Source organism: Filicampus tigris, chromosome 4, assembly GCF_054856515.1.
Source record: "Filicampus tigris isolate MCC_2025a chromosome 4, RoL_Ftig_1.0, whole genome shotgun sequence".
Classification (NCBI taxonomy): domain Eukaryota; kingdom Metazoa; phylum Chordata; class Actinopteri; order Syngnathiformes; family Syngnathidae; genus Filicampus; species Filicampus tigris.
The window spans coordinates 10,297,180-10,324,584 of NC_141220.1; the positions used below are offsets into that span (position 1 = coordinate 10,297,180).

The 27,405-nt window shown below is 41.2% G+C and overlaps 2 protein-coding genes and 1 long non-coding RNA gene across 5 annotated transcripts in view; 1 reads left to right on the forward strand and 2 right to left on the reverse strand.

Moving 5' to 3' along the window:
• Positions 1–12,159, reverse strand: part of LOC147148434 (SITS-binding protein) — a 29,532-nt gene extending 17,373 nt beyond the window's left edge. Inside the window, exons 1-3 of one of the 2 annotated variants that reach the window (XM_086029556.1) lie at positions 12,019–12,159; positions 11,301–11,751; positions 9,217–9,388 (exon numbers count right to left, since the gene is read on the reverse strand). In XM_086029556.1, coding sequence (XP_085885682.1) covers positions 9,217–9,388; positions 11,301–11,751; positions 12,019–12,023 — 628 coding nt within the window. In that variant the 5' untranslated portion in view covers positions 12,024–12,159. Of the gene's footprint in view, positions 1–9,216; positions 9,389–11,300 lie in introns of both variants that reach the window. The other variant, XM_086029555.1, reaches the window with a different exon arrangement.
• Positions 12,160–20,328: 8,169 nt separating this feature from the next.
• On the reverse strand, positions 20,329–22,191 carry LOC147148435 (uncharacterized). Of its 2 annotated transcripts, none has more exons than XR_015086638.1 (3): positions 21,998–22,191; positions 21,464–21,614; positions 20,329–20,810 (listed from the first exon to the last, which is right to left on the reverse strand). It is a non-coding gene; the product is annotated as an uncharacterized LOC147148435 (long non-coding RNA). The 2 variants fall into 2 exon arrangements; XR_015086637.1 differs by having other exon boundaries at positions 22,065–22,182.
• Positions 22,186–27,405, forward strand: part of mrpl23 (mitochondrial ribosomal protein L23) — an 80,625-nt gene continuing 75,405 nt past the window's right edge. The window contains exons 1-2 of the mRNA XM_086029295.1: positions 22,186–22,381; positions 25,907–26,029. Of these exons, the coding sequence (XP_085885421.1) occupies positions 22,362–22,381; positions 25,907–26,029 (143 nt within the window). The 5' untranslated portion in view covers positions 22,186–22,361. The remainder of the gene's footprint in view (positions 22,382–25,906; positions 26,030–27,405) is intronic.

Genomic DNA, 27,405 nt, shown 5'->3' on the forward strand with positions numbered 1-27,405 from the left:
ATTTTTTAAATATAAATATTGGAACTGATTTTTGTCCAGTAAATAAATAATCGCAGACTGTAATCACACCTATGCCCACCCATAGCTCCACCCCTGCTTTGGTGGCTATGTGCAGATTTCCAGGTTAAGCATGGTCAGAACCCTAGATGGGAGAATCGCTACATCTTGAAAGTGCACAAGAAAGACATGTAAGAAATTGACTTAAGAGTGAACTGGAGACCATGGACCTAAATGAGCAGTCAATATTTTTGTTATGCATGGACAAATCCACAAACACAAGCACTTCCCCTATTTAATGTAAACCAACTAACTGAACTAAGACCACACCCAAGCCTGATTACCTTCACACCTGTTCAATCAATAAATCACTTAACTAGAACCTGTCTTGACAAAATGAAGTTGGTCAAGAGATTGATGCAACAAAATGCCAAGAAATTCAAGAACATGTTAGAAATAATGAATCTACCCCCTATCAATCTGGAACAGGTTACAAAGCCATCCCTGAAGCTATAGGACACCAACGAACCACACGGAAAGCCATTAGCCACAAATGGAGAAAACATGAAACAGTGGCGAACAGCCAGCCTACAAAAGAGCCTGACGTCTTATACAGGATGTCATAAAGGCACCCAGGACAGCATCTAAAGAACTGTATGTGACCCTTGCCTCAATTAAGGTCAGTGTTCAGGACTCAACAATAAGGGATGGACTGGTCAACAATGAGTTCCGAGGCCAAAACCACTGCTGACCAAAAGGAACATATAGAGTTGTATTACTTCTGAAAAAACAACAACAACAACAGTAATATCTGAATGCTTACCAGAACTTTGGGGAGACAAGTTGAACTATTTGGAAGATGTGTACCTGGTGTAAATATAACATTTCAGAAAAAGACCATCCATACTAACAGTCAAACATGGTGGTGGTTGTATGGACAACTGGACAACTTGCTGTGATTGATGGAACAATGAAGTCAGCTCTTTACCAGAAAAAAAAAATTGAGGGAGTATGTTTGGCCATCAGTTCATGACCTCACACTGAAGCACACTTAGTTTCTGTAGAAGAACAATAATTCAAAACACACCAAGTCAACTTCTGAATACCTTAAAAAAATAACAACAAAATGAAGATTCTTTGGAGTGACCTAGTCAAAATCTAGACTTGAATCCAATTGAAATGCTGTGGCATGACCTTAAAAAGGCCGTTCATGCTCAAAAACCCTCCAATGTTGTTGAATTAAAGCAATTTGGCAAAGGAGAGTGGACCAAAATATCTCCACACAGATGTGAACGACTCTCGCCAGTTTTAGAAAATGCTTGATTTCAGTTGTTGCTGTTGAGGGTGTTCCAAAGTTATTCGGTTAAGGGGCAAGTACGTCACACAAAACCAAAATGAATATTAATAATTGAATATTATTTACCCAAGACGAGTGGATCTTGTCATTATTGGAGAGAAAGGCACTGTTCCATAACAGTGGAGTCGTGGGGTGGGGGGTACAGTATGGCATATGAGAGCATATGCTGATGCGTGTTGCTGGAAGTATGTCAGCTGTTCCTGGATGATAAATACAATGATGCTATTGACTGAGCCGTCCCCAAAGTTTGGGTTCAATTGAGCACACACGAGACATGTCAGAACATTGTGTCCCACCATAAACTGTCCAGGGGCAGAATGATACCTCGATCCAGGTTTGGAAAGAAATCACCTATCCCTTGGTTCATTTGAAGCATGCCTATATTTACGCCATACACAATATTGAGTATTAAGAGTTTCCTGAAACCAATAATCATGGCGTTAATGATATGGATTTCCATTGATCGCATGACCCCAGATCTGGGATGTGCAATATTAGTGTTCACTTTAACATTTTGAAAAGTGTACAATGGTTTAGGCTACAAATGACTTCAAAAGTGACAATGACATACAGTAATTCCAGCATGTGTTCATCTTGTACACTTAGTGCAGCTTTCTAGGAAGCATGTCAAGTAAAAGTGAAAGAAGATCAAAAAGAATTTTTTCTCCAGATATATGTGCCCTACAAGGAATGTCTCTTTGGTCTCCGGTTACCCCTCTACCCTTACCGCTTCCCAACCGTTGACTGACTCACAGTTTTTTCATCATCACTAGTCTCAATTTTTTTGCCTACCCTGTCATGTTTTGTGGCTGTTTCTGTTCTCAGACAGTATCAACCGGACCTAATCTGCGATTTTCATATACTTTCCACAAGTAGCCAAAGAGGTATTTAGAGTTCAATTGTTCAACAGATTAAGATGTAAGAGTGTTTTCTGGAGCCGGCAGACCGTCTGAGAACTCAGGCTGAGAGTTTGGCTCACTTCTGCTGCCCTCTCTAGTTTCAATAGGTGCACTGTTCTCAAGCAGGCAGGAACCAGGAGCAGGCAGCACACCGTTTCTAATCCGATTCATAGTTTCACAGATCACAAGGCGTGCAAAAAGGCGAGTGAGGAGCTTCCACCTCAGCTGGGCACCTCTCATGTGTTTGCAACGGATAATGTCAAAGAGATACTTGTATCATGGAAGCTTCCTTCCCTTCCCACACAGGGTATCGGGTCACCCTCTAACTCCTTGTCACATCTCCTTTCATGCAGATCGCTATAGAGAAAAACAAAACGTGCTGACATGAATTCAAAAGGTTTCATGAGGCGGAACTGTACGACCAAGTTGTAGCTGAGTGCAAAGTGGGCCAGTGGAGAAAATGTTACAGCTTTATGGAAGGATGGAGGTGGAATGCAGGCAGTGGAAAAAGAGGCGACCGGCATACACCAGACACCCAGTAGCCTTGTGCAATGGTGTGCAGCTACGGCACGCTGCGCCAATGTATTTTACCCGAGTGCACGCGAGGTGGAAAGTGTTTGCAAGTGCGGCTTCTTGAGTCATATTTAATTTTTATGGGAAATGACATTGTGGTGCCTCACGGAAACTGGACAAGCTAATCAATGAAGGCTTGTATATTTGTTCCTTTTTTGACCATAAGATTCCAATACAATGTTAATTCCTCGAACAATGCCATGGTGAGCACCCATCAAGCTATCAACCTGTGATTTATATAAGCGCAGTAGTATAGAACACAAACACACACAGCTCTGAGTGAACAGTATCCCTCGATCACGGACGAGTGGGACTCTGTTGGTTATTTAAAGAAAGGGAAACAGGTTTGGAGCCTTGGGTTACAGCCAAGGTGGTGTGCCCCAAGAGTTAGAGGGGAAGCAAATGGGGCGGCGGGCTATTTTTAGAAGAATTCCTTAAACACTCCAAGCTTCCCTTGAATATTTTCCACCATCCCTCAGAAGAAAATCATACGCCTGACTGACTGTTTGCATGCCTTCAAATCTGCAGGTAATGATGGATAACAAAAATGAGGATTTTTGTTATCAAAAAAGAGTCTTTTCGTCATCTGTGTTTTACGAATTTTACTGGTGGCGTGTCGACCCTACGACATCACTGCCGCCTGGCGCCCTGCTGCTTTGGACTAGATGGCCAATGCTGTTTTACCTTGTGACAGTTCAATGCGTAGTGTTTAATGCACAACGCCTGTGCCCTCAACAAACGGGAATGGGATTGTAAAATGCACTTCGAAATATGGAAGCACATGTGTGTGCTCAGCATGAATTCCCTTACAATGGAAACTTCATCTCTATGCCCAACCTCAACAAATTGATGGCCATATAACTTGGATAATGTTGCAAGTCTTATATTTCCAAACCAACCTATGGAAAAAATAGTGACACACTTAATAACGTTATACTCGGCTCTGTTACGATCATGAATCTGTTTTAATGTTCAAAGCGTGGGAGAATTTGGTTTCCTAATGTGTGATCACACGAGTTGCATAAAGTAAATGTCTTCAGTGATATAAAAATGTACACTCTAATCATATTTCCCTTAATTTGATCTCAGCTTATGATTTATCATTAAGTTAATATCACTTCTGCCAAAGGCAATATCATGCCTGGATTTTGATATAGATGCCAGGTATGTTTTTAGAAAAGAAACCAAATTGCATACACGTTCCTATATGAACCAAAATGTATTTATTCAATCATTTTGCTTATTGTCCATGATGAAAACATTTCAGTGGGCTTGTGGAAAATGTTCTTACAGTAGCCCTTGCATACGGGAGATGACAACTTGCGATGAACAAAGCAATAACTGGCTAAATGAGTCATTCTTCTTAGAGTGTTTAGCAACTCTTCATTGGGCAGCTGCTCAGTGACCTTGCAGCATTTGCAGTCTTCTTGTTGTACTGCATTATATTCAAGGGTGCACGTAAAAAAATTTGGGGTGGTTCTCAGATGCGCACCAGTGGTTGTTGTTTGGTGCACATTTTTTTTCCGACCCAACAACCTCATGGATGAACTTAAAGATTTACTGCACATCCGTGCAAAGTAGGGCCCGCGGCCCACATCCGGCCTGTCCACAGCCTCTGCAGCCCTTAGGAAGTCAAATTAAAACACCAAGTACACGCTGCTTTTATTTTGAACATGGTTTTAGTGTCGCCAACTTAAATATATTGTCACTCGAATCAGTGGCTTCTCTGACCATTGGAGCAACTATTTTAAAAAATATTAAAAATATGAATAGCACCCCAATACAGTACACCAATCACTATTTTATCCACTGAATTGCTCGGTGCATGTTAAAGCCTATCCAGCTAACCTAGCTTAGCATAGGTTCCTGCATATGTCGTATCACTGAGCAGTGATGAGTGTGAGTGTAAAGTGATGTGGTTATTGTGGAAAATGTGAATGAAAAACACATGAAGAGCGGGCGAGCGTGATAGTCGCGGCTACATCTTTTATTATATTTTATTTTATTTTGTATAAGTCCTCGCGTCCACTGTGAGCTATCTGAGCTGAGTCTAAACGGCCCCAAAAGGCACTTGACCCGGTGAGTGTGAGAGAGCCCAACAGTACAAAATGGCCTATACGAAAATCAATATGAACATCGTTTACTTTCAAGTATGAATACTGTTAATTTACATCAACCTTGTTTATGCAAAATCACTGATCTACTGTAATGTCATAATTTGTAGAATATATCAATGACATCATTGACTGGATCCGCGAAATAAGGCATTACAGCAAACTCAACCTGGTTCACTCCGGGGTCGTTCGTGCTGCCATTGTGTATATGTGAGCCCGAAATATTTATAGCCTTGTCACGTCTTGTGAACGGAAAGCCTATTCACAGGGAGACGGAAGGTCCGCCTCCGTGCCCTCAACCAAGTAAAGCGTTTGTGTGATTTATTTTTTTTTGGACTGGTAAAAAGTGTGAAAACCATTTTATTTACTTCAAATAAAGAACTAACTACATTATGTTTGTTAGTTATTTAATTTGAACATGTCTTTAATTCAAAGTAGCTTTCATCACTTCCGGTCACGTACATTCTGCCAATTACAGATGCAGCCTGCAGGCAGCTGTGTTGTTCGAACAAATTTGGAAATAGCTCCGTCTTCGACAAGACACACTACACATTTGCTAAACGAGAATATGAGATGTAATGTGGTCATGCCGAATGTGTGCTGAGCTATTCTTGTGACGCAATTAGATACATATAAAGTCATTACAGTTTGTGTAAATAGGCACGACTCTGTACAGCTACACCGGAGGCGGAAAATGGGCCTATGCAGTGGAGTACCTTGCCGCATCACTTAAACAAATGTCTACATTTGTCGCCCAATCAGATGACAGAGTCAGTGACAGTGTTGACCTGCGTTCTCGAACCATGTTGCAAGAGGTTCTGAGGAACGGTTCCATTGTAACCGCACAGCCCCTTGCAGAACTTTGAGACATTACTGCCTCCCACTTGTTTTTATATGGATAAAGACAGCTAAATCTATAAGTTCTTACAGTTGGTAACACTATCAAATTTAACACTCATACTCTGCTGTACTGCATCTCTCTCTTGTGTCTCTGCTTCACTAGTCCACTTGGTCTTCACTTTGCAGTTTTGTGCCTCTTCATTAGGTTTTCTGTCTTTATTTTAGTTTGCTGCTCACTTTTACTTACCGGTAGTCTGGCCTGCTATCTTTAGCTGAACCACAAGTCACTTTTAGGTTGTCAGGCACACTTTCCTCTTCCCTGCTGCTTTGAAAATATCTTTTACAGTGACAGTCTTGCCAGTGGAGACAAGCCTCACAGCAACACACCGTCTCACATGTTGAACGATTGATATCAAACACAAACTACCATGTTTGATTTCCTCAATAAACTGCATTTAACTTGGGACTGGGATTTGTGCCCGGATGCCATCAACACTTTTTCCATTTAAATGATCAATACGTGAGGGACTTTTTATTGTTACCAGGGCATTGCTCTTTGTGAGGTATGTCTTTGGGAAAAAAACAAAACAAAACAAAACAAAACAAAACAAAACAAAACAAAACAAAAACTCCCTCATTTTTTTCCCATCAAAACGTGAAGGAGAAGAATGACTATTCTCCTCTGTAAATCAGAACAATTATTATTATTATTATTATTATCATTATTATAGTCAATTTGTAGTATGTTTGATGAGCAATCAGTCTCAGGTCACTTTGGATAGGCTGCAGAGTCTCTTAAACACTGAGCAGAGCACTGAGCATAAGTGGTAGGAAATGGTTGGCTGTTCAATGAGTGGGGTTTTAATGTGCAAGTAATGAGGCAATGGGGTAATATTAGTGACTATGTGGTAGAAAGTCTGTTGTGAATGTTCAATCCATCCAACTTCTACCACTTATCTAGTTCAGCATCATGGCTGAAGTGGAGTCTAAGCCAGGTGATTTAGAGGTTTGCACTCTCAGGGCAATTAGCGGAGTCCAGGTCTCAAAGCAAAACATGGTGAAGTAGCATCAAGCTATTATGCTGCACACAAATGGAGTAAGTTGCCAAGAGAAGTGAAGTCAGGTCCAAGTCTGAATGCTTTTAAATCCATGTTAAAAACAATGCTTTTCTCCCATACCTGTGATTGAGTTCTATTTAAGATTTTTTAAAAACAGTCTACAACTCGCATTCACACCTATTAGAGTCTTCAACTAAGTTAACATGCAGGGATGAGCACTTTATCCTGTTTTGCTGGTCCATTCTCCATCGTCCGTCCGCGACCTTTGGACCTCTCTGTCATCGTCCCTCCGTCCTTATTCATAAAAGAATTGTCCTTCCTCTGTCCCTATCCATCCTAGTCCTTTTAAAGCGCTTCCATCTTTGCATTTCACCGAAAACCCATTTGCGTCCTTGCTTAGTCCGTCCTTTTTAAAAAAACATCTTGTCTGTCTGTCCACCATTGCATCCCTGGGTGGACCGAATGCCCATCTCTGTTAACGAGCATGTTTTTAGAAAGTGGGAGGAACTTAGTGTACCGACAGAAAACACACACATACGTATAAACTTGAGAACATAAGAACAACTTGGGCAGACACACAGCCAGTCCTTCCAGGTAAGAAATGAAGTTGCACTCTGGACTTTGAATCAGGCATTACATCAGCAAATCTTGCAAGAGTAGTCCGTACCCTGTAATGGATTATTGCCATAATGTTCAAAATTTGTAAAATTCAAGGTTGTTTCAGCAAACACTCCACAGAATACTCACACACTTAAATGAGTCATGATTGAACATAATTATTGCTCATTACATTTGTGTGATCCTCCAGTCGGAGGATATAATAATTCATACTAATATTATGGTGCCTTCAGCATTACAGGGACTTTGTTGAAGATTAAGAACTGAGAATTATTTTGTAAGGGTTTGGGTCTTTTGTTAAGAGAACTTCCAAAAACAATTTGAAAAAAAATTCTTATGACCATACTGGTCCCATTGCTTTCCTATAATTGGAGCTATACACATTATGAGCCTGTGAGTGGTTACTTGGTGACATTCAAACAACTCTTAGTGGGATGCCGTGTGGAGTTTTTATTCTCTCTCTACAAAGCTAAACTAAGAAGAAAAGGCTTATGGGGTCACCCTCTTTAAAGCTGTAAAGGGGAGGCATGTGAACCCTTGTTCCGCCTGCCACTGTATTACATAACACTCCAAATGTGTGTGTCTGCATTCACGTAAGCTTTGTCTTCAGTCGAGAGTGTGCATATGTGAAGTCAGAAAAGTTAGCGTTCTGGATAAATGCTTGTGCCTCTATTCTTTCTCGTTGAACCGATTATTTGACAACTGCAAGGGAAAATCTTGCAGTTTACCTGTATAGTTGCACATGCCAATCTCATGACACGAGTAATTTTCTGCTTCCGTAATGTCAAGAACTGTTTGTGCTTTGACCGCCCTGACGTTAAATGGAATGAGGGGAGCTGCTTCGTTTGGCCGGGAGCAGGCTGCCTTCCATACGCAAGACAAATGCCCTCTTCCACCTGTGCGAGTTTAGGAAAATACCAAAAGAAAGAAAACGCTACACATGCGCACAGTTAGACTTGCACTAGGCAAGAAAATGTGGCCCTTCATCTTGGTCTGCAAAATGCCATGTCTAATAATATGCATTATTCATACCATACAACTCACCAATCAACAAGACAACACTTGTCACTTTAGGACATTGTCTTTTAACTTGGCTACAATGTCCCATCTTTGAACACGTTATGCTATGGAACACAATACAAAACCGGCATGTTGACGCAAAAGTTGCGCAGGGCTCCCATGAATTAAAACAACTACATTCAGCATAATCGTTAGTTGTACATTTAATCATTTGTTTTGATTTGTCTCTACATGAAATCGGTGCAAAAAAGTTTGGGGACTGCTGTTATTTGCTGAAAAAGTGTCAGTGACATCATTCAGTAATGAACGTCGACTCGACTTTTGTCACGTTACAGGTGACTGCTAAAAAGTTTTTAGTCTAATTCTCACCAATGTAAATTGCATTTATTCAAATACTGGTGATGGACAGTATTGTTTTTCAGTTTATTTATGGGCCAATTCTCCATCTAGTGGGTTATATTTTGGGCATGCTTTTTCCAGAAGCCACTCACATTATTTTTCTACACTCGCACACAAACAAACAAGTGTATAATGCATGGTGGGGGTGGTGGAGTAAACATAGAATCCTCAGGGGGATTCTCTCACACCCTGGGATTCGACCCACACTTTGTATGGCCCCTAAATTGGGGTCATGTTTCTTAACACACAAAACGCTGTGTCACTGTAAAAGGTTTGAGTCCAACTGCGCATAAAATTTAACATGTTGAGTGACTAAAATGACTTACAGTACAAGCGCTTACCTGACGAGCCGAGGAAGTATCGCTCCAGAGCTGAGCCGAAACCTGAGGGATTCTCCTTGAGATCGCTGACCACGAAGGGCTGCATGGTGGCGTTTTGATCATTAATGGGCCACGTCTGACCGTTGACACTGGCGCCGCCATACCAGGATACGTTTGTCATGGAGAAGCAGTCCTGACAGGCCCAAAAAGTTGTCATGTATTGAAAACATAACAACAAACTATGTTGCTCGAGCAACTTTTTTATGATTAACATGCAGTTAATGTCTGTTCGCAATTGCTGGGTTCAGTTACGTGATGTAATGAATGCAGTTGTCACATTTTACAAAAATGTATGTCTTATTTGAACAGTGTTCTGTTCTTCAAACGAACACAGTTCGATTTACTAATCAGTGTGCCCACCTATGAATTCATATGCCACAAACAAGATCCAGTGCAAGAACTGTGTTATGAATGCTCTTACTTAATTATTGTGATCATAGTCATAGGTGATAGAAGACCACTCCACTGCATATATATATATATATATATATATACTCAAGGGCCATTGTCCTGCATGCTTTAGATGTGTCCCTCTTGCAACACACCTGATCAGGATCATTTTCAGGCTTCTTCACAGCTTGCCGATTATTTGAATCAGGTGTTTTGCAGGAGGGACACATCTAAAACAAGCAGGACCCTGATCAGCTGTGTTGCAGGAGGGACACATCTAAAGCATGCAGGACAGTGGCCATCGTGGACCGGAGCTGGACATGACTGTCATACAGCATTTTGATTGGACTGCATCATACAACCAAAGCTGTTAATCCTAAAATTAATACTTCAATCAAGACTAATCCTTCTTATCTTTGTAAAAAAAAAAAAAGTTTTTTCCCCCCCCCCGAGACAAACACAATAAAGCTCCGTTATATTGCTTAAGTCTGAGCACTGTTCAAGACTTTTAGGAGGGCCGCCAAGTGGTCATCTGAGTGCCAGCAGGATTTGGGAAATTGTGTGTTTGGAAAGATTTTCTGAGCCCATGCAATCACGCCACATGACAGGGAGTTATGGTGGGGACAGATTAACCTCGCCAAGCATCCCAATAGTGAAATGTGTTTGAGGATTAAGCCGAGGAAAAGTACAATATGTGCCAGTCTAGTTAAAAACAAATGCTTTGATACGGCATGCTTGAAGTGTCTGTAACTCCATACAGTATATAGAAGACTTAAAACAGAACAATGGATTGTGGTTGATGAGACGTCATGCATATAATAATGTTTGCTTTAAATGAACAGAAAATTCTTATTGTTATATAAATTGTGGCATTCAAACTCAGTCACAGCAGGAGCCTACAATCATGGCACAACGATAAAGGCCTACACATGTACCCATCTAATAAAATGAGTTGGGTAAAATAATCGAACTATGCTCAATTCTGACTCTGCTACAATACAGTATTGTAAACAATAATTATTATCAAAGTTACAGTTTGCAATGGTGTGTGCAACTGCAATTCATAAGAGCAGAGAGGCGTTTCTAATATTTTGCTTCCCTTTATTTTAGCTCAGTGAGAGAGCAAAAATATTACAGACTGCACTCCTTAGGATGCAGTTGGATTCTACACAAATGCAAACAACGCCCACAATAATAAAAACATTATTGTTTATCATTATCATTTTAATACAGCTATACCACAAGTGGGCATTATTAGTTTTTATAGACGTTTTTAGATTGATTGGTTCTTTTTAGATCAGTGTGTCCCCAAGCCTTTTCTATCATAAAAGCCAAATGAGTTATTTGCTTTGGGGACAAAGCATAAATTACACCATACATCAAACATGAATGAAAAAGTCTGCGCCCTTATCAGTGAAGCTTTTGCCTTGCACCTGAGACAGTTTGAGTTAATCTGCAATTCTCACCGCTGGTATTTTAGACTGTGCAGGTGTACGTAGTGAGTGGATTTATTTTGAATTATGCTGAAAATGTACCGACTCAACAACTTTATAAATAATTTCTTTCATCAAACAAAAAAAGTGTGCACGTAAAATGAGATGCGTAAAAATCGTCTCATTCCAAATGAACACAAATGAGCGCGAGAGGCAGCCTACCTTGAGCTGCACATGGCACTGCACCGGCGTCCAGGTCATACTGTAGCACTCGGTCTCCGTGTCCTCATTCACATCCAGTGAGATTTTGATCTCGGCCACCGCGTCCCACGTGTAACAGAACTCGGTCTTGTTGAGCCAGCACAGGTTCCTCACGAAGGGGACCTCCAGGTCAGGGTTCCCCACGTTCCCGAGGTCTATCTCCACGTAGGTCTTGTCCTCCGTCAGGGTCTGGATGATCAGCGAGTGGGTTCTTCTTTCCCAGATCAGTCCGCTCAAAGTCCCCTTAAGGATCCAGTTCTTGTTGGGCTGGTCCACCACTTGCCAGTATATGATCCCAATGGTCATTACAAAGAAGACGGCCACCCCGAGACACGCTATCGCTCCTTTCCACGTCTCGTTCATCTCCTTCAAGCCCGTGTCCCATGTTACCTCTGGAATGGGGCTAGGGTTCCTATTTCGAGCGTGAGGCATGTTGTTTTTGAGATCAGCAATAAACCAAACACCAAGAAATACTGCAGAAAGCTCTGTGCGCCAAACGACTCTGTTGCTGCTTCATCGTGCCATCCGGTGTAAGTGTATGATTTGTCTTTTCTTTTCTTATCTGCACACGTACGCCCTACACCGTGTGGCACTTTGTCAATTGTACCAGCAATAGAGACATGCCATGTAAAGATATCGGTGTGGGTAGCAAAACAGCAGGAATGGATAGTTGACTTACCACATAGCGCCGCTGTTTTAAAAAGCTTGACTTTTCGATGTGCATTGGCCGCAGTAAAGTGGTGAGCTGCCCCAAGCGGAGTTTGGCAGCAGTGCCCACGACGCGCTCTCGCTTGCCCCGCAGTCTGACGTAACGCCGCGCTCTTTCTTCACATGAAAGGCGGAGAGAGGGAAATGTGGGGGGTGGCGGGGATCGGGAGGGTTTGCCAGAGTAGTAGAGCTTCCAGTGTGGACGAAGCGGCCAAGGTCGACTTGGAAAGGGAGAGACCCCCCATGCGTGGCCGAGCACTATCCGTGCGCTCTGCGTGCGTAAAGTGTGTACAATCCAAGCACTGGAAGTTGGGGCGCGTTCGGGTGCGTGGTCACAGACGTCGTGCGGGAATTGACTCGTGGGGACATTTTCCATACCTTAGCCACAGTTGATCTTGTGGCATTCCGTATATTCTTGAAGAGCAGAGGAGGATGTCAGCCTGACAAAAAAAATGACAGCGCTGAAATATTTCAGGCTATTGACATAGTCAACTAATTGGTAAGGATATATTGTGTCATGTGGTACAACAAATTACACGCAAAGGGGATGGAGTTTGAAGGTTTTCATTGATTAACAGTCTTCGTTTTTAGACATTGGAATTTTTTTCCACTTGATTAAAATTATTCTTTTCAATGTATGTTTTTACATCAATCCATCTATCTATCTATCTATCTATCTATCTATCTATCTATCTATCTATCTATCTATCTATCTATCTATCTATCTATCTATCTATCTATCTATCTATCTATCTATCTATCTATCTATCTATCTATCTATCTATCTATCTATCTATCTATCTATCTATCTATCCATCTATCTATCTATCTATCTAGACTCCATTTTAGTTTGTTAAGTGGTTGCACAAAGTAAAATCATCTGGATTCAGATAGATTTTTAAGTAGATGTATAGTCTACTTACAAAATATATCTGGATTCAAATTATTTTATTTGAAGAAACCACTTGACAAAATACAATTTAATAAATCCAGAACAACATTTTTATCAGTGTATCTATCAAGATTTAGTTTGAAGAGGATCACATGCAGTATTTAAAACAGACAATTGATCAATCAGTCAAATTACAGCAGTGAATATGCACGTACAATGAGGTGAATTAACATTAAAACTTAAATAACAAAAATGAATGTCTGAATTTAACATATAGGACCAAACACAATAAAATGGGGCAAATGGTTTAGTTTTGATATGAAGCATGCTATTTAGACTACAAAAACACATTTGTAATTTGTTCAATTTAATTGTAAGCCAGTACATTTATCAATAGCACTGAAATAATTTTGTATTCATAATCAATCAAAGTTTATTTTAGACATGAGCGTTGTTGAGTGCAGTGTCTGGTTTTGTATTTGTAAGACACTTGATGGCAACAATGTTGTTTATGTGTTGCTCAAAGGGGGCAGTGGCAGTGTGATTGGTCCAAGGTGGCAATGATCAGTATTCGAACTGCCACTCCATTGTGTCTGGAATCACAGTGTCAACATGGTGCCATTGAACCACACTTTGACACATGCAGTTCCACATATAGGGTGCCTTAAATCAGTGCATATTTAGTGGCTGCAGTACACAATCTCATACATCTTAAGCGCTATGTCAGAATTCCGCTAAGAAAATGACACAACTCAGACTCACTCGGACTTCTCTTTTAATAATCATAATGTCAATGACAATAATGTTAATAATAAAAAGAACAACGGGGCTTGAGCAATGTTGTTATGTTGGTAGGTTAAGGTCTTCCACCGAGTCACACCAGATGTCCTAAGAGGTGCTGGCTGACATACCTTGAAGATCAGTTGCTCTTGTCCCTGTTTATGTATGTCAGACCCCCCTCAGCTTCTAATCCAACACATAACTCTGTCAGGGGCAAGAGAACAGGATAATGTATTCAAGCATGTGTGCCTGCTCAAGTTCAATATGTGGAGTGCAGCGGTCAGGCTCCTGGGTTAGAGGTCAGGCTCATGACTTCAACGGAACATCCAGGGGAGGGGGGATGTCTGAATTTACACACCATCCAACAACCCCCCTCCCACACCCATTTCCATCCCTTGCAGCTATAAATAGGCAGAGAACTGTTGAGTGGCATGCATCCACTCCCTTAGAGAGTGTGAATATGGGACATGAAAAAAAAGGAATCAGTCCGGAACTGGCCATATCTTCTACTGCTTCATTAGTGTTGATAGCAGAGGGGCAAGGGCAAAAAGATTGTGTGTGATAGAAAGAGTTTCACCTACTCTATGTGGTACAATATTTGTGCAAAGCCTAGCTGTGCCGAAAAAAGCATAAACGTCACAATACTGACCTTCTAATGATAAAACATTTTGCTTGCAACTACCTTTAAGTTGATGTGACAGCGTGCACATATTGAATAACATTACATTCTCCTAATGAACACATTTGATCCAAAATTGGGTTCTTTTATATTGGTCCCATGACATCAAAATTCATTTTTCCCATTGTCAGGTCAAAATGAGTCTGTCACATGTTTGACATCTAGAGTATGTGGTGGAAAAAGCCTGCAAAACACGTGTGGATTTTAATTCAGCGTCATTGAAACGTAGACTCAACACCAGGCACGGTTCCAAGATTTTTTCTCTCCCGAGGCTAAAGTGGGGTTGACCAATGGGGGCTGCGAAACTAAATTATAAATATATTTTAGTATATCAGATAAAATGCTCGAGGGTCTTAACTGGGGCTACACAGATTGCTGATGGGGCTAGAACACCCCCTAAACCCCGGGTAGCATCATCCCTGCTCTATACCTTTTATTCACTTAATGATTATTAAACATCCACTCAACTCAGGAAAAATGGAAGGAGCAGTGATAATGCACATGTGTCTTGCGCAAAGCTAAAACTTTGAACCATCTGACAATCACAGAGGAATTGTGGAATAAATTGCTTAAATGTATTTTTGGAGAATCTCCTTTCAGAGCTAGAATGCTGTGTTTGGGCATATTTTGTAGACGACGCTTTCGTCAACATAAGCTTTCATACACCCTACAAATACATTTCCACATTTTAAAGCTTAAGTGTGAAGTAATTTCAGAAAAAAGGCATGAAAAAATAAAGCACGAAAAAACCCCATTTCTATTTCATATATTTGACAAAGTAATCGTTTTTCCGAAGTGAGACCTTGGCGAGCGCCAACCCAGATATCAAACGTCAAGAAGACGACGGCAGTGCGCAACATGGAAAGTGTACAAATCCGGTCAGAAATCAACTTGGAAAGCGATATTTCAAACTTATCTGAGGCGATCCAGGTGTTTGATGAGTTGGGGGAAGAGAAGGTTGTTGGCATGATGTACGTTGGACCATACAAGTACGAGCCAGATGCTCAGGCGAGGAAAGTGTTGTGCCCGAGTGGAGACGAGACTCAGATTTTGAAGAATGGTAAGCTATTGGGGCGGCACGGCGGTCGACTGGTTAGCACGTCCTCCTCACAGTGCAGGGGTCGTGGGTTCGGCCTCTGTGTGGAGTTTGCATGTTCTCCCCGTGCCTGCGTGGGTTTTCTCCGGGTACTCCGGTGTCCTCCCACATTCCAAAAACATGCTTGGTAGGTTGATTGGACACTCTAAATTGCCCCTAGGTGTGATTGTGAGTGCGGATGTTTGTTCGTCTCTGTGTGCCCTGCGATTGGCTGGCAACCAATTCGGGGTGACCGAACGGCCACAGCTGGAATCGGGAGACAGTTAATGTGGAAGCCAGTTGAACTACACAAACTGGTCCATTTACATGCCCATTCGCCTTTTTGTTGTTTGCATTAGCGCGTTGCTATGGGTGTAATTATGAATCTAAGTGGGTTGTGTCATAAAATTAAGATCCAAAATTATCCTGTAAACCTGATAAAGGGACATAAAAAATTATAAAGAAAAAAACGTGGTATGGGGCTATTAAGGTATGTTCACACATGCCATACCACAAGCAGAACAGTTTAAAGCTCTTCCATTACAATCACACATATTTGGTTTCAGGACAATATAATTTTAGTCACATTTTTGTTTGGTGGTGTGCCATCATTAAGGAGTTCGAACTTCTAAAAGTAAAAATCAACTGAATGGTTTTTTTGGGGTGGGGTTAAATCCACTCATTTGTCCAAAAGTGTCATGCGTTTGGGGTGTAAAGGCTTCATTATATACACGTGGGCAGCTTCCGCAATGCCGCGCACAGTTTGTCTTTATACTCGCGCGTAACCCACACGCATTGTTTTGAAAATGTGTTGATGTTTCACTCAAAGTCGCAGGGTGTCGCTACGGCTGATATTGACTAGAACACCACTGGGTGGAATTTCCTCTGGCTTTTCTGGCCAATTCTGTTCGGCGTTTTTAAATGGCCGAATAATGAACAAAGCGACAGTGACCACAATGGATATCGGGCCTGCTAGAACAAAGGGACCTAGATGACGATGATGCATTTAATTGTATTGCAAAGTCGATCGGGAAGGTGCCAACGAAGGTGGTACGTGCGTGTGTCCAAGCAGCAGCAGCAGCAGCAGCAGCAGCAGCAGCAGCAGCAGCAGCAGCAGCAGCAGCAGCAGCATCTGCAGCAGCAGTAACAAGCTGTGTGCTGCAGATCCTCTCCTCCAGTGACAAATAAATTACCCTTAAAGAACCGAGCCAGGGAAAACTGTATGTCATCTCAGTAGGTGACTAAATGGAACAATCACAAGAGAGAACGTGCGCTATATTTGCACATGTTGCCAACGTGCTGCGCAGCACAATGCGTTGGTCAGGTAATCCAATGTGGCTGTTGTTGCCCATATGTACGCGGAAGTATAAAGAGGCCTTAAGATGGTGTTTGAGATGGTTTCATCCATTCATATTGCTAAGAACTTTGCCACATAGTACAAACTGAGCACCACTAGAGGAAGCCCACATACCAATAGTGGTACATGTACCGAACTTAAAAATCCGTATCTCACTGAACAGCGAGGGTTGGCGAGTGTTTGCGCAAGGCCCAAATGGTGATTTTTCATCAAGCATTGTTCAAGGTCGCAAACGGTTGCGAAGACGCTCGCAAGACGTTCGCAGATACCAGCGAGCGGTAGCAAACACCTTTTCTTGTTGTCAGGAAATGTTGACATGTTAAAATTTTGTTGCGACGAGAAAAACCGTTTGCAAGCGTTAAAGCTTTTGACAAGCGTCTTTGTGACTGTTTCTGACCTTGAACGAACCATCACGAAAAAACAACATGTGCACACATTTGCAAAACTTCACCGCTCAGTGAGATACAGGCTTAATGTAAAAACATTTTCAACGCCCACTGATTTTTATTTTTTATTGTAGCCACGTCTGACGATAAAAAAAATAAAAAATGAGATTGCATGAGAATCGTTTAAAAATTCAGCAAGTTATGATATTTTGGAGTGTGCTGATGTCCTAAGTCTCATAGAAATAAATTAAATGGGGGGCGGGACCAGTGCGGTTCAAGATGGTGGTCACTATGTAGTTCAGTCTCAGTCTCCATAGTTCAGGCCTCATCTAGTGTTACTTATGGCAAGGCAGCTCACATGGGGCCCGTGGTATCATTGGGCCTCACTTACTAATAAATGCTTAGGAATCTTAGGACAAGTTGAGCATATATGCAAAATCACCGTCGTATTCATGATGCGTAGCGTCCCATTTTCTTCGCACTTCGGTCAGCTTACTGCTGTCACTCGTTCAGTGACAACTGATGACACAGTCAATATTTGTTCATATGGTCTGAGGATCTACTAAATTTGTTCTCAGACTTCGCACAAAATTGATGAATGAAGAATCACATTACATGCGTACGCACAGGGGCGCAACTACCTACTTTCTGTGAGGTATGCAGCCACATAACAGACAGCGCCCCTATGCGGCGCATATGGTGCATAACCCCTTTTAGCGTCACTGCTTACGCACGTTTTGTGCACAAATTGGTGCGTACGTGGTAAATGAGGGCCAAAATTACTATACTATATCTACAACCCGCTTCCTCATATCCGTAATTCACATAACAGCTATCTGCAACTGATTCGTAGATATCTGCAATGAGAAATCCTGACGGTACACACGAATTTAAAAAGTGATGTAATTTGTTCTAGGCAAAAGGAAGTTGCGGATATCTTTTCTTGAGGCAAAGTAGCTTCAGGGGAATCACTCAAACAGGAGGCCTCACTATTCTCTGCAACCTTTCCATCTACTGTACATGTCTGGATCTTTAATTTACAACTTGCCTTTATTTTCTCTACAGGATATTCAATACCAACAATTTGTCCCAGGCTGCTTTTAAGATGGGAAATTTCCAAGCGCCCACTCTTGGCGAGTTGACATTGCTGTAAACCGGACTGCTTCCATCTGTCTATCCACCTCTCTCACTTTCTCCCTCTTTGTCCAGTCATATAAACAGCCACTTTCCAATGCCCAGACCTGAACCTTCATTGTGGTGCTCTCTCACACACACAGATTAGCAGTGTCAGTAAAATTGTCATTTTCCCACTTCCGTAATGAATATTGCGGCGCTTAACTATTTAATTGGAATCAGTACAAGCGGAATGATTAAGACTCTCTCATTTACCATACAGCATGTGTTTGCAGTGTGAGGGGCCGCAAGTGCATGTGTTTTAGGGCGTCACATACCCTGCCCTTTATCAGGCCATTAAACACATTATGACACCTGCAATACTGACCTCTCAGCAAAAACATTTAAAATGGAAGCTAATTCCAAAGTAAGGAGAGCAGTACCCCCGTTACAGGTCTTAAAAACGGTCATATACAAGTTACACATTATGCAGCTTTGTGGTGTGCTGAGCATAAAAAAACTTTTAAGTATGAAGTCTCTGTGATACTTTACATTATTAACTCAATGTAATCTAGTCATTTTATTTTAACGCTTCATGTACGGCACTTTGTATGCAGTGGTGGTTGTTTGAAAGTGCTCTAAAGTTGAGTTGAGTTGAGAAGAAGAAGAAGGAAGAGTAACATGGAATGTCAGCTACACTGATGATACCACCGTAATTGCAAAAGCAGAAAAAAACAGAAGCTCTGGAGTACCGCCAGAATTTTTGTCAACACATAAGATCTGCCAAACTTGCGTAATGATGCATAGAAACAAAGAACACGTTTTCCTTGGAAAAAATGGAATCAACCAAGAAGACAAAGTCAAACACCTTGGATCCATGGTTAGAATTGATGCAGACTGTAAACCTGAGATTTGTGCTGGATTAGCATTTGCGCGAGATGCCACCAGTCAGCTAATTGGTGTGTGGAAGGCAGAAGAGATTGGCCTGAAAATAAATGAAAAGCTGGTGAAATCTTTAGTGTGGAGCATTGCCTTGTATGGTGGGGAAAGATGGACTTTGAATCAAAGTCACATGAGGAAGATAAAGGCCTTTGATGTGTGGGTATGGTGCAGAATGCTGCAGGTCAGTTTGAAAGACAAGAAGACCAGTGTCTGTTTTTGCCAACGGGTAGAATTAACAGAGAAAGGCAGTCTGCTTGCCCAGTTAGAGAGAAAAGGAAGAAAAGAAGACCTGTATGAAGGGACAATGGACTGTAAAAATGTAGCTATCTAACCAGGACTTTGAATCTTATATCAAGTTAAAAATTCTTTTTGACCTTGTTTTGAGATTAATATACTATGTAAGAGCAGAGTTTGTAATTATTAATATAGTTTTAACATTATTTGTCTTTTATTTCTTACTTAGTTTGTAGATCCTAAAATTGGTTCATTTACATGCAAAATAAGATAAATTACTGTCAAAAGTCTCAGTTTGATGCTATAGCTGATGTTTACAGAGAACTTTTAACTGTAAAAACTTGTTTCAAGAACCTCCTAGTAACTACTGATGTAGCAATATCAATGCACTTCATTTAAACTTTTTGGTGCACTCCAGGGTGGCATGGTAGTTGACTGGTTAGCATGTCTGCCTCACAGCACAGCGGTTGTGGGTTTGAATCTGGCCCCGGCCTTCCTGTGTGGAGTTTTCATGTTCTCCCTGTACCTGTGTGGGTTTTCTCCAGGTACTCTGCCCCCACTCCAAAAAAAAAGCATGATAGCTTAGTTTCAACTTTCTTTTACCTAATATAGTGCTTAAAATGAGTGTTTCATCACTTATTTTGAGATAGTTCTCTCTCTTCAAAAGCCAAGAAAATTTTTCTTATTTCAAGAAATCTTACCAAGTGTAATTATCTTACTGCACTGCCAGATAATGTCACTTGTTTTCAGTCTGAATCCTGTCAAAACAAGTATTTATTTCTTAAACTTAGACAGTTCATTTTTGCAGTGTGACTTCCAAATAGTGTAGTACAGATGACCATCGAAGGAGAATTTGAAGAAAAGGGGAGGCCAGAGAGAAGGAAAACAAGCAGGACTGATAACATCATGTGGACAAAGGTTGGAATGAATATGGCAAGAGAGAATGCATACATGGGCCCACAGTTCTTACAGGATCATGGCATAACGGCAGCAGAAGCAGCAAAACCTTCCCTAATGGAAGGAAATAAACCTAGGGACAACAAGTAATTTGGTCCAACTGGACAGAACTTTTCAAGAAATCAATGTTCTGCCAGCCTTTGCCTCTTCCAGTAAATCTAAATACTAGCGAAGCTTCATACACATGCACACACGTCTCATGGTATTGGGGATGTTCCAGTATCATCTCATGTCCCAAGAGAGCAGAGAATTTGTCTGAAAATTCTGTGACTAGCTGGAGACCAGTTCAGACCAGTTCTCGCCCCTTGCCCAGTATCAGCAGGAATAGTCTCCAACTCAGCCACGACCCTATAAGGATGAAGGGGAATAAAAAAACGGATGGATGTTACTGTATACTGTATATTGAACTGGTAAGGACAGAAAAGCTAACTATCTTGGATTTGCTCTTTGGTCACACGCAAACGTGATGGTTTCCTCTTTGTCCATCCCATTTATAAAAACTGGCCCAGTAGTTTTTCAAGATATACTTACCGATATCTAGCATAACAGCCTTGATGAAGTTTTCAACTAAACTAAGAGAAACAATTAGGCTGTCATCCCAGATAGTAGCGTGGTTTATTTTAAGGGCCAGTTCCATTCAATGACATGTCAACCGCCTTCTGTTAGATAAGTGGGACAGAGTCTCCCTCTACTGCTCTTTCTTTAGGCCTACATGTACTGAGTGATGAAGCGTGTGCCAGTTGGAACGCTCCAACATTAAGTATTCTTTTTTTGTAATTACATTTTTTATTCAAATTTTGAAGAATTCAAAAACACTAATAACAATAATAAACAAACAATCACAAACAAAAATAAAAACTAATTTTCACAAACACACGGTAGAACTTCCTCAAAAACAACAAGCAACAAAAGGTCTGTATCAAATGTCCCCACACATGACGTCGGATACACTAAATAATCTTCAAAATACACAACAAAACAAGTAACATTCATCACCTTACCGTTCCATTATTAAACTGGAGAAAATGCTACCATGTTCGCCTGAAGTTCTCAACATCATCATTGATCCTAGCCAACTGATCATACAGTCTGCGACATCAGTTCCATCCATTGTTTGACGTTTGGTGGTGATGCAGTATATCTTTCCACAATCTGAGGATCACACAAGCAGTCGTGACCTTCCCTATCTTTATCACAGAGAAATCAAGTTTTGATAAATTCGGCAGTTCAATCTATGTCTTAAATGACTTCTGATGTTCACTATTGTATTCAGGGCATCACATTTGTAGGTCCAAATGTATTATCCCCAAATACAACGTTGTACGATATGGTAATATGAATAGCAAATAGTTGAAAAATAAAAATAAGTTACATTTAAAAAATGGTCCCAGGAGCAAAAGGGGAACGAAATGCAACAAGATCTCACACACGATCACAAATTTCAAGAGATATTCCCGAATTACAGCATTTTTTAAATTAACATTTACAATGCAAATTAACAAAATAAAATTTGACTGCAATTGATAGTTGATTACCTGCTTTTCTTGAAAACACAACAATTGAAAGATAAATGATCGCGTTTTCAAAAATGCTGGTGCTTACATAAACTGGGGCCATGAATATCAGGATTCCTCACACACTGTAAGTACGACGTTGTATACAAACAAATATCCAAACACAGATCCGAGTAAAACGAGCAAGTGTGGACGGTGGGTAAGCATCCCAGCGTTGCAAGTTTCCACCCTGCATTGCCCAATGCGCCTGTGCACATTGGTGCGCACGCGCAGTGAGTTTGTTCCCGGAAGTACGCGCACATGTCCTGCTGAAACAACCTTGGAAAGCCTACAAAACATACAACGTGTCAAACCTACCTGTATGTAACAACAACCCATAACAAGGATGCCAGTAACGAGACTACTGTAAGTTTTTGCGTTCTATACTATTTCATTTAGAATAACAAGCGCGAATACGTTCATCCGACCTAGTTCATCTCTCCATCTCAAGATTTATAACGCTAGCATCACCAGTTTACAGATTTGCAAGACTTGTGCTAATTTTGTGTTTTTGTCTTGTCTGTGTGAGGTAAGGCGGTGAATGTGTACTGAACACTGAACCATAACAGAGTTTTGCAACATATCACTCGTGTTAGCCTGGAATGCTAAAAACAAGCAAGATCCAAACGTAGTAGTGGCTGGGCTGCAGCTCAAATGAATTGGGTTCTATACAAAGCTAAATAGCTTAGTCGTCTCACTTGCAAATGAACTGTTGCCCTACAATCATTTGATCCCTTTCTGCAAAATGTGTGTCCTTTAAATTCTACTTTGTCAGTAGCCATAGTTGTTGTTTTGCGGAACTTGTGCTAGTTTCTCACTGCCCCGTCAACTACCTGGAACACTACCCATCATAAGCAGAATCCACTTTACAACCTACTCCAGTAATTCCCAGCCACTGTGCCATGGCACATCAGCCTCTTTAGAAGTGTTGTGGAAAACCAATTTCACTTATAAATTTTCTGTAAATAATGTACAGTATTTTTGTTCCTCCATGTTAGGGCTGCTCGATTATGAAAGAATATATTAATCAAAATTAATTTGGTGATAACTGAAATCACGATTATTCAAACGATCAATTATTTTTGATACAAAATAAAAAAAATGTTTAAACATAAAACAATATAAAGACAAATAGGTATGTAAGTTCCTTTTGGACAAAACAACATTTATAAAATGAGTTATTATAAAATACAAAAAAGGTGCAAATGTAGAAATTCAAGTATGATTTCCTTGTGTAAACAAACATAGGGCGATCGAAGTAAATGCATATTAATCTTTTTTTTTTTTTTTTTTACAATTATGCTCATTTTGCAATTGTGGAGTATAATAATCATAATTGTAATTGAATTTTGATTAATTGCACAGCCCTAATCCATGTGTAGTGACTCTCCACTCCCTTAGATGGCATAAGGTACAATGGATTCTATGCAGACGGCGTGATAATTTTCGGTCTCTAGTCTAATTCATAGCATTGACAGCATCAAAGTCTTTATAATATCCTCACTGTCTCCTGCAATGACATCAAGTTACTGAAATGACATATTACCTTTCTAATTGCTCCAGTTATCCAAGTGTCGGTGAAGCGATCAACTGATTTTATGAGCCCTTTGCTGTTTCACGGTACATGCATGTCCATGTGAACATGGACTTCCACAGCTTCTTTTGACACGCTCAACTCAACTTTGTTTATAGGTCACAAAAACAACCACCGTAACAAAGAAAAAGTGAATAAAATAAAATAGAAAGCCTTTATTGTCACGTTCTATGGTGCAGATGCAGCAAAATTGAGGTTATGAAAACATAAAAGACAGCCAATAATAAAATAATAATGACAAGCATACTAACTGCAGGATGAGGATAAATGTTCCCATGACTTGAAAGTTTCTCGATCCCCGTACCCACAGCGTCATGACAGAGCGGCCGACCTCATTGCCTTACTATCCTGGTGTAGAGCAAGGCCAGAGGGAGAGAAAACGAGTGCAGCTTTGTGACGCGAGCAGGAAGGAATGGAGAGAGACTACCATTACCAATTTGTTGTTGCCATTGTGAAATTATCTCACCGAGTATATAAACTTCCCATCTCCTGCAGGCTCACTAGCATAAGTGTTCAAATCAAAAGCTGAGTTGAATCGCTGAACATAATGGCCAGCACGCAACAGAGGTGGCTAGAGGAGGAGCAATTCCTTCGTCTTTAAAGAGTCACCACTTCAGATGACATTTGCACCTTTAAAAGCAAACTATTCCATCTACATCAAATCATGGAAGCTCAACGCAATGTCAGAGTTTGATGCCTAGCCACTGCCCTGCATCGAGGATCTTCTGGAGAAGATTGTCTGGGCCAGGTTCATCACCAACCTGGACCTTGGTAAAGGCTACTGGTAGGTACCCCTGGATGCATCCAGTCGCCCCTACACCGCATTCCGGATACCTGCTGACCCTTCCAGTTCATTGTGATGCCCTTCGGTCTCCATGGAGCATGCGCCACTCTCCAGAGCCTGATGGACCGTGTCTTGCACGGGTGTGAGGACTGCAGTGCTGCCTACCTGGATGATGTGGTCATCTTAGGGGCAATGCATTTGGGGCGAGTCCTTGGCCAGATCCACAAGGCCGCCTGACGCCTATTGCTGCCAGGTGTCAGTGGACGATAGTGGAGGCGAGATACCTTGGTTACCGGCTTGGGTGACGCGATGTTCGACCTGAGCAGTGCAACCGGGCGCTGTCCTGGCACAAAGTGCTCCAAGGGAAGAACAACCTGTGCTCTACCTGAGCCGCATGCTGTTGCCACGTAAACCCAGGTACTCCATCGTGGAGAAGGAAGGCGTGGGTATCAAATGGACTCTGGAGAGCATGAAATCCTACTTGCCAGGGAGAGTTCAACCTGAAGACACAACTCTGATGTGGATTAACTCCATGAAGGACCACAACAGCCGTTTCACCCGCTGGTACCTCTCCCTCCAGGCGTTCCAGTTCTGGATTCGCATCGCTCAGGCAAATCCAATGTTGTGGTGGATTACCTGTCAAGGTTGTCGCACATTACCAACCTCATGGAGGAGGGGGATAATGTGACAGAGTGCCGTTGAATGCTCCCTGACTGGCGCGAACTGTCTTTGCTGAAGGGTGCAGCTGAGATGAGCACTCGCCATGCTCTTTGTTGCCGCGGAGCCAAGTGTCATTTAAACTGTTTCCCCGCGGACTCGTACAAATGTCCAACTGTCCTACACATCAACAAACTGTTTTCCTGCTGCTTGGACTCATTTGTTTCACCCCATTGTGGGTGTCAAGGGTGAACACTCAACACTTACGCGACACACACACACACACATCAACCACTCACCTGCGTGCTGCCGCCTCAGTTGGACGCATGTCACTGAACCAAACCAAGGCACTTCCTTATTCGGTGGCATGCATCTGGAGGTCACCTGACTACGGACTGAACCAATACAGCAGTTTATAGTATTATTGTAAGATTTCATATTTTTTTATATGTGTAAGGTAACAGCTATGAAGTGATTTTTTTTTTATGTTCAGTATATGTTGCAGATGAGTTTGTTCGCAAAACTGCTCTGCAAAGAAAAACTAAATATTTCGAGCCTTGATGATACACAAACACATGTAAAGTAAAAGTGCTATATTGCCAGTACTGCATTCTGAATTCTTTTCTCAGTCCATGAAAGCTGTTAATGTGTAAAACTATTTTATGCATGACGGTAATGCTTGCCACAGCTGTTTCTTTACAAGTAATTCAAACATCCATCCATCCATCCATCCAGACTCTGGGCCAGAGCGGGGTACTACACCCTGTACTGGTCGTCAGCCAATCACACCAATTAAAAATAAAATTTTCCGTAACAGGAACATTTTTTAAAAAAGTGGACATTGTTCTGTTTGCAGATATCCTTTACACCAGCTGGGTAACCCACAGCTGAGACTCTTCAGACCAAACTGGTTCTTGACGCTGGTGAGGCCTGGAAAAGAGCAGCCTCCTGACACTGTCCAGTTCCGCGTCCCAATGGAGTAAGTCTTACATCTTACTACTTGAAGAGAGCCATGAAGCGTTATGCCAGGCTACATGTTTTTGTATATTTACAGGTGGGTGCCAAAAAATTTGAATATCGAGGGAATGTTCATTCATTTTCATATTTAGTTTCAAAAGGGCAAGGCAAGTTTATTTGTATCGCGCATTTCATGCACAAGACAATTCAAAGTGCTTTACATAAAACATCACAAGCAATCAGAAAGAGAAATAAAACATTAAGAATTACAAAAATCAAAATCACAAAGAATAATTAGTTTAAAAGGATTAAAAGCAAGATAGATAAAATATTAAATGTGCCGATGCCGTGCCGATTTCATGCATTGGCGCATGAGAACAGAATTTTTTTTAACCTGGACTTAAAAGTTTCTACATTTGGCGAAAGTTTAATCTCCACTGGCAGTTGAGGATACCAGCCCATACCAGTACCCCACCTATACCTTGCTGGCGTCAGCATCAAAGATGAGCTTGTGGGGCCTTTTCGGGTTGAGGATGGAGTCAAGCTGAACTCCCAGTCCTACTGCCAGTTTCTGGAAGACACCTTCTTCAAGCAGTGATACAGGAAGAAGTCAGCATCCTTCAAGAAAAACATGATTTTCATGCAGGACAATGCCCCATCACACGCATACAAGTACTCCACAGCATGGCTGGCAAGAAAGGGCCTAAAAGAAGAAAAACTAATGACACTGCCTCCTTCTTCACCTGAACTGAACTCCATAGAGAACCTGTGGTCCCTCATCAAATGTGAGTTTTATAAGGAGAGAAAACAGTACACCTCTCCGAACAATGTCTGGGAGGCTGTGGTTGCTGCTGCATGCAATGTTGATCGTGAACAGATCAAAACACTGACAGAATCCATGAATGGCAAGCTTTTGAGTGTCCTTGCAAAGAAAGGTGGCTATATTGGTCACTGATTTGTTTTTGAATGTCAGAAATGTATATTTGTGAATGTTGAGCTGTTATATTGGTTTCACTGGAGAAAATAAATAATTGAAATGGGTACATGTTTGTTTTTTGTTAAGTTGCCTAATAATTATGCACATTACCTGCACACACAGATATCCTCCTCAAATAGCTAAAACAAAAAAAGCCCCACTCCAACTCCCCCAAATATTCAGCTTTGATATTAATGAGTCTTTTGGGTTCATTAAGAACATGGTTGTTGTTCAATAATAAAATAAATCTCAAAAATACAACTTGCCTAATAATTCTGCACTCCCTGTATATTGATTCAAAGACTGATATAATAGCTTTCTTTGATCTTTGAATACGATTCATTTCCAGCTTTTGATCCGACATGAGACTGAAGGTTTTCTGCTGTTTTGCGGTGTCTTTTGTATATAGTATTTTGTGTTTT